The 12,645-nt window shown below is 33.2% G+C and overlaps 1 protein-coding gene across 7 annotated transcripts in view; it reads left to right on the top strand.

Annotated features, from left to right (window-relative positions):
• The window catches only part of JAK2 (Janus kinase 2), a 115,591-nt gene that overhangs the window by 82,682 nt on the left and 20,264 nt on the right, over positions 1 to 12,645 (top strand). For all 7 annotated transcript variants that reach the window (XM_043890759.1, XM_043890763.1, XM_043890761.1 and 4 more), the window contains 7 exons: positions 870 to 981; positions 2,853 to 3,039; positions 3,720 to 3,847; positions 6,616 to 6,750; positions 7,868 to 7,955; positions 8,896 to 9,023; positions 9,949 to 10,087. In XM_043890759.1, the coding sequence (XP_043746694.1) occupies positions 870 to 981; positions 2,853 to 3,039; positions 3,720 to 3,847; positions 6,616 to 6,750; positions 7,868 to 7,955; positions 8,896 to 9,023; positions 9,949 to 10,087 (917 nt within the window). The remainder of the gene's footprint in view (positions 1 to 869; positions 982 to 2,852; positions 3,040 to 3,719; positions 3,848 to 6,615; positions 6,751 to 7,867; positions 7,956 to 8,895; positions 9,024 to 9,948; positions 10,088 to 12,645) is intronic.

Genomic DNA, 12,645 nt, shown 5'->3' with positions numbered 1-12,645 from the left:
CGTATCAGGTGCTGGTTTATATATGAGAAATACAGTGATAAGTAAAACAGATAATTCTTGCTTTCATGTAGATTACATTTCTTTCAATATATACAGCTTCAGTTAAACATATAGCAAATTTAAAAAAATTGGTAGTCTTTGTTGCTTGCCATGGGTCTTCTATTAGACCTTGGTATTATATTAAATTAAAAGTAAGCTTCCCTGGTAGCTCAGAGGTTAAAGTGTCTGCCTGCAGTGGGGGAGACCTGGGTTTGATCCCTGGGTCCGGAAGATCCCCTGGAGAAGGAAATGGCAACCCACTCCAGTATTCTTGCCTGGAGAATCCCATGCACGGAAGGAGCCTGGTGGGCTACAGTCCATGGGGTCACAAAGAGTCGGACACAACTGAGCGACTTCACTTTCACTTTCTTCCCCCCCCCCCCTTTTCACTTTCACTTTCATTATATTAAATATTAAAAATACGCATACATTTTTATATTAGTAATTGCTGTGATGGAAGAGACAAGTGTTTTATGATACACTGTATAGTTAAATGAAGTTTTGAGTGTGGTTTTTAAAATACTAAATTTTAAATTGGAAGGCAGAAAAGTCAAAGGAATGAATTGTGTTGTTTGTGATTTTGTATGTCTTATAATACCTTATGTTTTTAAAGCAATATAATTGCCCCTTGAATCAATGTGAACTTATTGCAGAATGGCTTGGTACTTCAGTATTTTTCTTTGCAAGATTATTGATAAAAATATAAAGGAGAGGAGACTTATAAAAACTCTTAGAGTTATAGATTTGACTTTCGATCTTTTAGATGACACTTTGGTTGTAATGTCATGGTTCTTACTACATTATCATTCAAATTATTTCTTTACCTTTAGAATGGATTTTGCTATCAGTAAACTGAAGAAAACAGGTAATCAGACTGGACTCTATGTACTTCGATGCAGTCCTAAGGACTTTAATAAATATTTTCTGACTTTTGCTGTTGAGGTTAGTATGACACTAATTAATCATAATATCTTTATTTAGTGCATGTAATTCCCCCTTGATAATATCTACTGTATTTCCTTTTTAATGCTGCAAATGATAGCTCTGGATATGATAACTAGCAATTAAGTAAGGTTAATTTACCTCAGGGATTCTTTATAAATAAACAAAATATAATTCCTAGGATTTATATTAAAAACTATTTGTAATATCTTAATATCTTTTTATCTGGATTTTTTGTTTGAGTATTACCAGTATGTCAGATTTCATCACATCTTTTGAAGTGTTTTTTCACAGAAATGGAAATCTTTACCAAAACATGTAGAACAAAACAAATCAGAAGTAAACTTTCACTTTACTGGTAATGGTTATAGGATTAGAGCGAAATAGGGTAATAACAAAGAAAAAGACATTGTACTTTTAACTGGTGGTTTTTCCAGTATTAAGAATAATGATCTACAATGTATGCTTTAAATGTAATACTATAATGAAATCTCACTGTTAATATGGACCATTTTGGATCTCAACTAAAATTATTTACTATACAAAATTATATAAAAAGATACTGTCACTTATAAAGCAATTTCATGGTATAAATCTCGAGAAACTTTATAGCTGCTTCCAAAATATATCATACTTTTTAAAAGTAGAGGCTGTAAGAATTGTTATTATTTTAATTTTTATAAAAAACAGTCATTTAACATATGTAAAGTGGATTAATTGTCCATGAAAATATAGAAAGTAGGTTGCTCCATGACTTAAACATTGTAAAATATTGATAGTCTATCCTAATTCACAGTCTGTTATATTCAATTATCAAATCAAAATGTGTATATTTTTATGTTTACTGTATTTGTCTAGTGTAATATGAGGGCTGTATATTAGGAAACATATGGTATAACCCTGCTTTAAGAAATTTATCTTTTTGAAAAACAAAAATAAAGTATACCAAAAAATGCTAAATTGAGCATTGTTTATTACACAACATTATCCAGTATAAGCAAATAAGACAATAAGAGAAGGTTTACAATGATTAAAAAACAGGTCCTTTAGAGTGGGAAGGACCTGAGACTGACCAGAGATAATGATTTTATAAAAAATGGTTGTAAGTAGGTTGAATATGTTTATAGCAGATTGAATATGTTTAAAAATAGATGGATGAGAAGTAAAGCACATAAGACAAACATTGAAAAACTGAATATTATCAGAATTGCCATATTAGAGATAATTATACAAATACTGTAGTGGCACAGTCAAATAGGTCATCACCTTTGCCTGTGGAATGGGGTAGGTGTTGTTAGGGAGGACCTCACAGAAAAAGTGAAATTAAACTGAGTTTTAAGAATTGAATAAAAGTCCATTGCTCAAAAGGAAAGGATGTACATTCTGCAGAGAGATAGCACTTACAGTTTTCAAGGCATGAAATGGCATGGCATTTGCTTTAAATTTTTTAAGTCACTCAGTATAGCTAGGACATGGATTATATGTTGAGAGTGGCAGGAGTTAAGGTTGGAGATGGAGGCAGAAGCCAACTCATGGAAGACCTTATATGCTAAAATCGTTTTATACTTTGTCTTATAAATGATGGAAAGCTGCTAAGGATGGTATTATTATTGTTTATTATTATTGCTTTCTTCCTTGCCTTTCAATAAAGTAACTCTTAAGCCACATTTATAGGCTAGGCAGTTGTAGTTAGATGCCTTTTTGAGGAACCAAACACCTTGGTCACCTGATGCTGATACTACATTAGGATTCATGGTTCAAATGTCTAAATGTTCTGTTGGTTGTTTTTGTGCTATCCTTTTTGTCACAGTAATCACTATGATGTCCACTGTGATTTTTCCTTCCCTTTCTTTATAATTAAACTTACATAGCGAGAAAATGTAATTGAATATAAGCACTGTTTGATTACAAAAAATGAGAATGGAGAATACAACCTCAGTGGTACTAAGAAGAACTTCAGTAATCTTAAAGATCTTCTGAATTGCTACCAGATGGAAACTGTTCGCTCGGACAGTATAATTTTCCAATTTACTAAATGCTGTCCCCCAAAGCCAAAAGGTAAAATAGTTTTCTAGTTATTTTTAAAACACTGGTCTTGGGTGTTGTATATGGTGGGAGATATCTTCAGGATACTGATTTCACAAGAAACAGGAGAGAAAGAGCTCCAAAAACAATGAATTTTTTCCTCATGTGTTGTACAAGCATCCTCTAATAGAATTGTTCAGTTTGGTTTGGGTTGTCTATAAGTGACTTAAAGTTGTATAATTCTAAAATTTATTTTAAGAAATAAAAATTTCATAGTATTAATAAGCTACTTATTTATTGAACTGAATGACCTCACAACCAAATTCTCATGTTATTCTGAATAAATACTTTCAGATCCTTGTAGAATCTTAATTTCTTTTAAATTATCTTTTAAAATGAAAATAGTAAGATTAGAAATCTCTTGAGATAACAGGCATATTAAAATTCCTGAAAAATTGTACTAGTTAAGAAAATGATTATAATTTTGCATATATTATAGTAACTGGCTAGAGTACATCAAATTTCAATGAAAAAACTCCTAAAATAGTTTTCCGTGGGGAAAAAAAAAATTGAACAATAAGAGGCTGTTAAGCATTTCTTTTATATAGGACACATTTTATTTTATTCCCTTGGAGCAATTTATATTCTCACTGTGTTTTGATTATATATATATATATTTTTTTTTTCATTCATTCTATCCTTTTTTTAAACAGACAAATCAAACCTTCTAGTCTTCAGAACCAATGGTATTTCTGATGTACCAACCTCACCAACTTTACAAAGGCATAATAATGTGAACCAAATGGTGTTCCACAAAATTAGAAATGAAGATTTGGTATTTGTAAGTCACTAGATGCTGATTATTCTCTTTTTGTTTTTTCAGAGAACTGTTCTTCATTTTCTACCCCCCATTCATTCACATGACATTAGAACTATTTTATTATAACCTATGTTATAAAAATTTTATAGCAGTTCAGATAGGTTCATTTCCTGTGAAAATGTGATACCAAACTTGAGTTAATTATTTTAAGAGTGGAATTGTATTCTCTTTTGAGAAATTTAAAAAAAATTAAAAAGTCTTCTTCTGAAAAAGTATCTTAATTCTCAGGTTCTCAAGAAAGTAAGGGAATTTCAAAGAAGGTACTGAAAACAGTAGTAACACATAAGAGCTGATGTTTGGCCACAGGACATTTTGGGACATTAGGATTAGTCTCACTAATCAAGAGAACTAAGAGCTAAAAGCAGTACAAAAAAGGGCCAAGTCTTGAGTTCTATACAAGACGAGGAGTTAAAAGTAAGGCTATCTGTGAATAAAGCCAGGATTCTTAAGTAAATGCATCCACAGTGAAACAGTATATGGCTTGTGAAAAATTTATCCACTAGCAAAAAGAGAAAAAGAATGTTGTCTGTTTTAGTTGTGCTCTTAAGTTAGGAAAAAGTTCATCCTCAGAATTTGTAGTTATAAACTTTTGAATTAAAGTTTATACCACCTGCATTGTTTGAGAAGCCCTAAGCCAATAAGTTGAAGAACTAAAGAGCCTCTTAATGAAAATGAAAGAGAGTGAAAAAGTTGACTTAAAGCTCAACATTCAGAAAACTAAGATCATGGCATCTGGTCCCATCACTTCATGGGAAATAGATGGGGAAACAGTGGAAACAGTGGCTGACTTTATTTTTCTGGGTTCCAAAATCACTGCAGATTGTGACTGCATCTATGAAATTAAAAGACACTTACTCCTTGGAAGGAAAGTTATGACCAACCTAGACAGCATATTAAAAAGCAGAGACATTACTTTGCCTACAAAGGTCCATCTAGTCAAGGCTATGGTTTTTCCAGTGGTCATGTATGGTTGTGAAAGTTGGACTATAAAGAAAGCTGAGCACCGAAGAATTGCTGTTTTTGAACTGTGGTGTTGGAGAAGACTCTTGAGAGTCCCTTGGACTGCAAGGAGATCCAGCCAGTCCATCTTAAAGGAGATCAGTCCTGGGTGTTCATTGGAAGGAGTGATGTTGAAGCTGAAACTCCAATTCTTTGGCTACCTGATGCGAAGAGCTGACTCATTGGAAAAGACCCTGTTGCTGGGAAAGATTGAGGACAGGAGGAGAAGGGGACGACAGAGAATGAGATGGTTGGATGGCATCACCGACTCAATGGACATGGGTTTGGGTGGACTCTGGGAGTTGGTGATGGACAGGGAAGCCTGGCATGCTGCGGTTTATGGGGTCGCAAAGAGTTGGACACGACTGAGCAACTGAAGTGAACTGAAGCCAATAAATTAAAATAATAGGTGGTACTCCTTTAGTAACACCCTGTGGTGGTTGTCAAAAGCAAATATAAAATCTTTCTGGACGGATATCCTCTTAATGTAGGCTACCTAAGATTCCCACAGATAAAATGACTCCAACCATGAGCTTTTAGCTGAAAATTTAAAAACATATGGAGAATTAATCCAGGATTAAGCAAGAATCAGCAGACCAGTAAACATCAAAATTATATCTAAGAGGTTCATATAACAGACTTTTCAGATACAAGCTATAAAACACATGTTTATGTATTTAAACATTAAAAAGGAGTTGAAAACAAGGGGAAAACCCAAGATAGTATCAAAATAGCCCAAAAAGATTTGGGGGGAAAAGTATAGAAATGAAAAACCTACTCACTGACATTTTAAAAATGGACAAAGTAAAAAGCAGACTATTCATAGTTGAAGAGAGAACTAGTGAATTGAAAGATCTGAAAATCATTTAAATGCTGCAGATAGGGAGAAAGAAATGGAAATTATGAAAGAGAGCTTAAGGGACATGGAAAGTAGAATGAGAAAGACCAAACTGATGTCTGAATTCCTTAGGGAGACAATAGTTAGAATTATTCATAATTACAAAGATATGAATCTTATGTGAGTAACAAGAAGCAGGGAGTTGCTAGGTAACCTGACTAACACCACGAAACTAATAATAATAGAGTGCAGGGAGCCGTGCTTCAGATTGCAGGCTTTCAGTCATTCTGTAAGGGTATATAAGAAGCACTGGTAATAGTAGCAATAGCTGGCACTTAATTGAGCATTTACTGTGTTGTGGACTGCACTAAGTACTATTGTGTATTTTCTCATTTATTGTTCATGACAGTCCTATGGAAAAGTAATCATTATTCCCATTCTTCAGATGAGGAAACCAAGATAACTGCAGTATAGAAAGATAAATGGCCTGTACAAGGTCACACAACTAGTAAGTAGTAATAAAGAACAGGTCAGACCTTCTGCACTATCAGGAAAGGCTAGCAAGGAAAGAGACTCACATTTAAATAAATGTAGGTAAACACTGACATTATAAAAAGTGTGAAAAGTGATAATTATACCTAATTTAGGGCATTTAAGAACAGGGTGAAATCAAATAACACTTTGTTCTTTAATCTGTGTTTTCTGTGTTTTATTACTATGAAGAAAGCAGAATATAATTAATATGGAGTCTCAAATCCAGATTTGGTTTGTAAAGGAAATATTTGCTCATGAATTTTTTTTTTAAACTCTTGTCATTGGACATATTTCCTAATTCCCACATCTTCCTCCATCCTTACTTATTCTTTCCTTTTTTTTTTTTTTTTGGTTAAAGAATGAAAGCCTTGGCCAAGGAACTTTTACAAAAATTTTTAAAGGTATAAGAAGAGAAATAGGAGACTATGGTCAGCTGCATGAAACAGAAGTTCTTTTAAAAGTTCTGGATAAAGCGCATAGAAACTATTCAGAGGTTTGTATATTTTTTATATAGTTCATGTAGTTTATGATAGTTAAAATATGCTCTCATACACACAAAATACATTGATGCATGTGGCTTTTCAAATTATAATTTTTAAAAGTATATATATCAAAGACCTTTCAGAGGATGCATTCTGTTGGGGCTAAAAAATACAGAATTTTTTCATTGTAACTAATTTCCAAACTAATTTTTAAGCATGGTGTTACGTGTTTGATTACATCTTTGCATATATAATACTAAGGCAGTTGGTTTTAAAGTTGGCTACCCAGAGCTTCCTGGGTTCCACAGTTTTCCTCTGTAATTTAATCTACTTTTTAAAAAATTTTGAAAGGCAGTGTACTGAGGAACACTGTGTAGGTGAAATATGGATGGATATCTCTGGGCATCATCTTAAGATGCTAACCAGCAGAAATCCTGCTGCCAGTTGCCAGAGTCTTAAGCATAGTAAGATATCACCAAACGTGATGTAACACACATTTATGAACTTAAAATGTCTTAAAAGAAGTTAGTAGAAGATATTGTGAAACATACAAGCCAAAGAGTTGTTCTAATCCAGAACTCCACAGTGTTGGTGATTGTGATCTTCAACAACCATACCCCAAAGTTCTAGGCAAAGTTTAGTTGAGTTAGGGTGATATTACCTGCCAGTCTCCTGACATAGGCGTTAAGCTGTTTTATCTGCCGAATCATCATTCTTAATTCTTTAGGAAGTGTTAATTGAAGCTCCCATCCATATTTACTGCAGTTGCAAATCACTGTCTCTGCTGTATGCAGCTGTATGTATCTCTGTTCTCCACTCTGGCTGCTATGGGTCTAAGACTGTTTATCTTGCACCATTCACATTGCCCTGTATCACGATTGCTCTTTCTCATTGCTGTTTCCTTAAACTAAGCTTAAATCGGGGGTTTCCTGAGAATGAACTCGAACATCAAGGTTGATGGAAGTTGCAAGTCTAAAGGGACCAAAGCACATTGTAGTCTTGTCTGTAGTCCTGCTGAGAACAGAAGTGCATTTTTCTAATGGCAGAGTATCTTTCTGAACTGTGAATGCCAATAGACATAAAAGGTAACTCTTTTGCAATTTTTAATTTTTTTTTTCTTTTCCTTAGTCTTTCTTTGAAGCAGCAAGCATGATGAGCCAGCTTTCTCACAAACATCTGATTTTAAATTATGGAGTATGTGTCTGTGGAGAGGAGAGTAAGTAAAACCACCAGCTTCCTTTCTGTTAATGTTATGTCTTTCAAAACATCCATTTTTATTTATATAGAAAATTTAATTTTAGGATTATAGTTGGATATCAGTATATAACAAATTAAATATTGTTGAAACACAAAACACTGTATTTCTTTTTTTTTTTTTTAATTGATATTTCCCATGCTTTTTCATTTAGGGGAAAAGCGAGAATATACTTCCTTACAAAGTTTGAAAACAGTGTTTTAGAGCATATAATCCCAGTTCTTTTGGTTTTATACTTATTTCATTGACTCTGTGATGCATTTTTTTCACATTAAAAGTATCTGAATATAATTGATGGTATTTCATAATTGACAATTTAAAAATTTTTGCAGTCCATAATAATGGAACATATGACAGTCAGTGGCATCTATGAAATATATATATGTTAGTCTTTGTGTGCCACATAAAAAAGTTTTACTAAGCTCTTGCTCATTAAAACTCCAAGATCTTTTTTTTTAATACTAATGTAAATTTTTCGCAGTAAATTCTTCATTATTTATGTATGGATTATTCTCCAAATTAACAATGGCAGCAAAACATTCATAACATTTGTTTTAGTCACCCAGCAAGATCCAAAGGTGACTTTTGTCATCAAAAATTGTATATACATATGAAAACTAATTTTAATATTAGTTGAAGCAGAGTCATGATTTGAGATTCATTCTATATATGATATTGTGTTTATATATAATTATTTAGACTTCTACCTCTTAGTGTTGTGAATAAACTAAAACCCCAAAATACAGTGGTATATACCTGTTATGCTTTCTTTAAATTATTGAATTTCATGTAATTTAATCTCTTTTCCTATAATACATATAAGTATATTTATAAAAGTTTAAAATTATATATTTTTCATTGTATTATACTTTAGCCTTGTTATTATTATATTTTAATGCAGATATTCTGGTTCAGGAATTTGTAAAATTTGGATCACTAGATACATATCTGAAAAAGAATAAAAATTCTATAAATATATTATGGAAACTTGAAGTGGCTAAACAGTTGGCATGGGCCATGCATTTTCTAGTAAGTAGTATATTCTTTTGTCAACTTACTGTTTTACATTATGAAGCAGTATGAAAGGATCTTGACCTGGGAACAAGAAATAAGTCTATAGATGCTGAGTTATTTAAAATAATCTGTGTCAGTTGGGGAAAGGGATTATTTTAGGTGTACATTTATGTGAAATAAATTTTGAAATAAGTAGTATTGTCATTCCATCAGTCTCTTAGAACTGCTGAAGGATAATCTGTAGTTTGTGTACCTTAACTTTAAAGAATTGAATGAAAAATTATAAAAAAAAAATGAGTTATGGACAGCAGAAAAATCCTGTAGAAAGTGCCTTGTTACAATATTTGTGGGTAATTGGAAATTATGTCCACTGAGAAAGTAATATTGCCAGAAAAGCAAAATACTAGAGGGCCAGCCAGTGATCAGATTCTTTAGAATGCACCTACTGAACAGAAACAATATTTCTTGTGTCAGCTGCTATCTACAAATACATACAGTTTAAAATCTCAGATTCATAAAGTGAACTGGCATAAAGTAGTTTTAAAAAATATTAATTTTTCGGAGACTTCCCTGGCAGTCCAGTGCTTAAGACTTTATACTTCCAAGCCGGGGGTACAGGTCCAATATCTGGTCAGGGCACTAAGATCCCATATGCTGCTGAGTGTGGCAAAAAATAAATAAATAATCAAATAAAATAGCCTATAAAAATGATAAAACTAAGTATTTGTTTCATCATGGGTATAGATTATTATTTTGTTTAAAATGTAAAATAGGAAGCATAGTGCTGCTATAAGATTTCCTTTTATTTTCTCAAAGTGTACCTCCAAATTAATGTTTACTTAATTTTTGTTTTTTAAATTCATTTGGGGGCCCTGGACATACTAAGTGCTCAAATATTTGTGGATTAATATTTGAATGTTTATGCAATTAACTTTAATAGGAAGAAAAAACCCTTATTCATGGGAATGTGTGCGCCAAAAATATTCTTCTTATCAGAGAAGAAGACAGGAAGACAGGAAATCCTCCTTTCATCAAACTTAGTGATCCTGGCATTAGTATTACAGTTTTGCCAAAAGACAGTAAGTTCTACAAGAATCAAATTTAACTTTATTAAGGTTTGCTTGGAAAGAGGCATAAAAATCATGCTGTTAATTTTTCTCAAACACTATTTTATTGACATATTCTTGCTTAATAATAAAATTTAGTTACCATTTTCAGCAACCTAAATTATAGTTACGTCTTAGATTTTTGTCTATTTATCCTTTCTTATGTTTCCATGAACTGTAAAGTGATTTTTTTGAAGCAGTTTTAATCCCTAAGTAAGTACGAAATGTCAGGTTTTATCCAATTTTATTGTGGAGTTTTTTAAATATCATTCTTTGAATCACAAGTAAATTTTCTAAATTTTTATTCTCTTTAGTTATTAAATAAAAACTTGAGAAGAAATATTTCTAGTTTAAATTTTTATTTTGTTTAATTATTCAGCTAATTGACTTCTTAAATTCAGACATATTCAGCTATGACTTCTTTTTTTTTTTTTTTCATTTATTTTTATTAGTTGGAGGCTAATTACTTCACAACATTTCAGTGGGTTTTGTCATACATTGACATGAATCAGCCATGGAGTTACATGTGTTCCCCATCCCGATCCCCCCTCCCACCTCCCTCTCCACCCAATTCCTCTGGGTCTTCCCAGTGCACCAGGCCCGAGCACTTGTCTCATGCATCCCACCTGGGCTGGTGATCTGTTTCCCTATAGATAATGTACATGCTGTTCTCTCGAAACATCCCACCCTCGCCTTCTCCCACAGAGTCCAAAAGTCTGTTCTGTATTTCCGTGTCTCTTTTTCTGTTTTGCGTATAGGGGTATCATTACCATCTTTCTAAATTCCATATATATGTGTTAGTATGCTGTAATGATCTTTATCTTTCTGGCTTACTTCACTTTGTATAATGGGCTCCAGTTACATCCATCTCATTAGAACTGATTCAAATGAATTCTTTTTAACGGCTGAGTAATATTCCATGGTGTATATGTACCACAGCTTCCTTATCCATTCATCTGCTGATGGGCATCTAGGTTGCTTCCATGTCCTGGCTCTTATAAACAGTGCTGTGATGAACATTGGGGTGCACGTGTCTCTTTCAGATCTGGTTTCCTCAGTGTGTATGCCCAGAAGTGGGATTGCTGGGTCATATGGCAGTTCTATTTCCAGTTTTTTAAGAAATCTCCACACTGTTCTCCATAGTGGCTGTACTAGTTTGCATTCCCACCAACAGTGTAAGAGGGTTCCCTTTTCTCCACACCCTCTCCAGCATTTATTGCTTGTAGACTTTTGGATAGCAGCCATCCTGACTGGCGTGTAATGGTACCTCATTGTGGTTTTGATTTGCATTTCTCTGATAATGAGTGATGTTGAGCATCTTTTCATGTGTTTGTTAGCCATCTGTATGTCTTCTTTGGAGAAATGTCTGTTTAGTTCTTTGGCCCATTTTTTGATTGGGTCATTTATTTTTCTGGAATTGAGCTGCAGGAGTTGCTTGTATATTTTTGAGATTAATCCTTTGTCTGTTTCTTCATTTGCTATTATTTTCTCCCAATCTGAGGGCTGTCTTTTCACCTTACTTATAGTTTCCTTTGTAGTACAAAAGCTTTTAAGTTTCATTCGGTCCCATTTGTTTAGTTTTGCTTTTATTTCCAATATTCTGGGAGGTGGGTCATAGAGGATCTTGCTGTGATTTATGTCGGAGAGTGTTTTGCCTATGTTCTCCTCTAGGAGTTTTATAGTTTCTGGTCTTACATTTAGATCTTTAATCCATTTTGAGTTAATTTTTGTGTATGGTGTTAGAAAGTGTTCTAGTTTCATTCTTTTACAAGTGGTTGACCAGTTTTCCCAGCACCACTTGTTGAAGAGGTTGTCTTTTTTCCATTGTATATCCTTGCCTCCTTTGTTGAAGATAAGGTGTCCATAGGTTCGTGGATTTATCTCTGGGCTTTCTATTCTGTTCCATTGATCTATATTTCTGTCTTTGTGCCAGTACCATACTGTCTTGATGACTGTGGCTTTGTAGTAGAGTCTGAAGTCAGGCAGGTTGATTCCTCCAGTTCCATTCTTCTTTCTCAAGATTACTTTGGCTATTCGAGGTTTTTTGTATTTCCATACAAATTGTGAAATTCTTTGGTCTAGTTCTGTGAAAAATACCATTGGTAGCTTGATAGGGATTGCATTGAATCTATAGATTGCTTTGGGTAGAATAGCCATTTTGACAATAATGATTCTTCCAATCCATGAACACGGTATGTTTCTCCATCTGTTTGTGTCCTCTTTGATTTCTTTCATCAGTGTTTTATAGTTTTCTATGTATAGGTCTTTTGTTTCTTTAGGCAGATGTACTCTACCTAAAAAAGTATTTTATTCTTTTTGTTGCAATGGTGAATGGTATTGTTTCCTTAATTTCTCTGTTTTTTCATTGTTAGTGTATAGGAATGCAAGGGATTTCTGTGTGTTAATTTTATATCCTGCAACTTTACTATATTCATTGATTAGCTCTAATAATTTTCTGGTAGAGTCTTTAGGGTTTTCTATGTAGAGGATCATGTCATCTGCAAACAGCGAGAGTTTCACTTCTTCTTTTC

Source organism: Cervus elaphus, chromosome 29 (assembly GCF_910594005.1).
Source record: "Cervus elaphus chromosome 29, mCerEla1.1, whole genome shotgun sequence".
NCBI lineage: Eukaryota > Metazoa > Chordata > Mammalia > Artiodactyla > Cervidae > Cervus > Cervus elaphus.
This window is presented reverse-complemented; position numbering and strand designations above follow the sequence as displayed.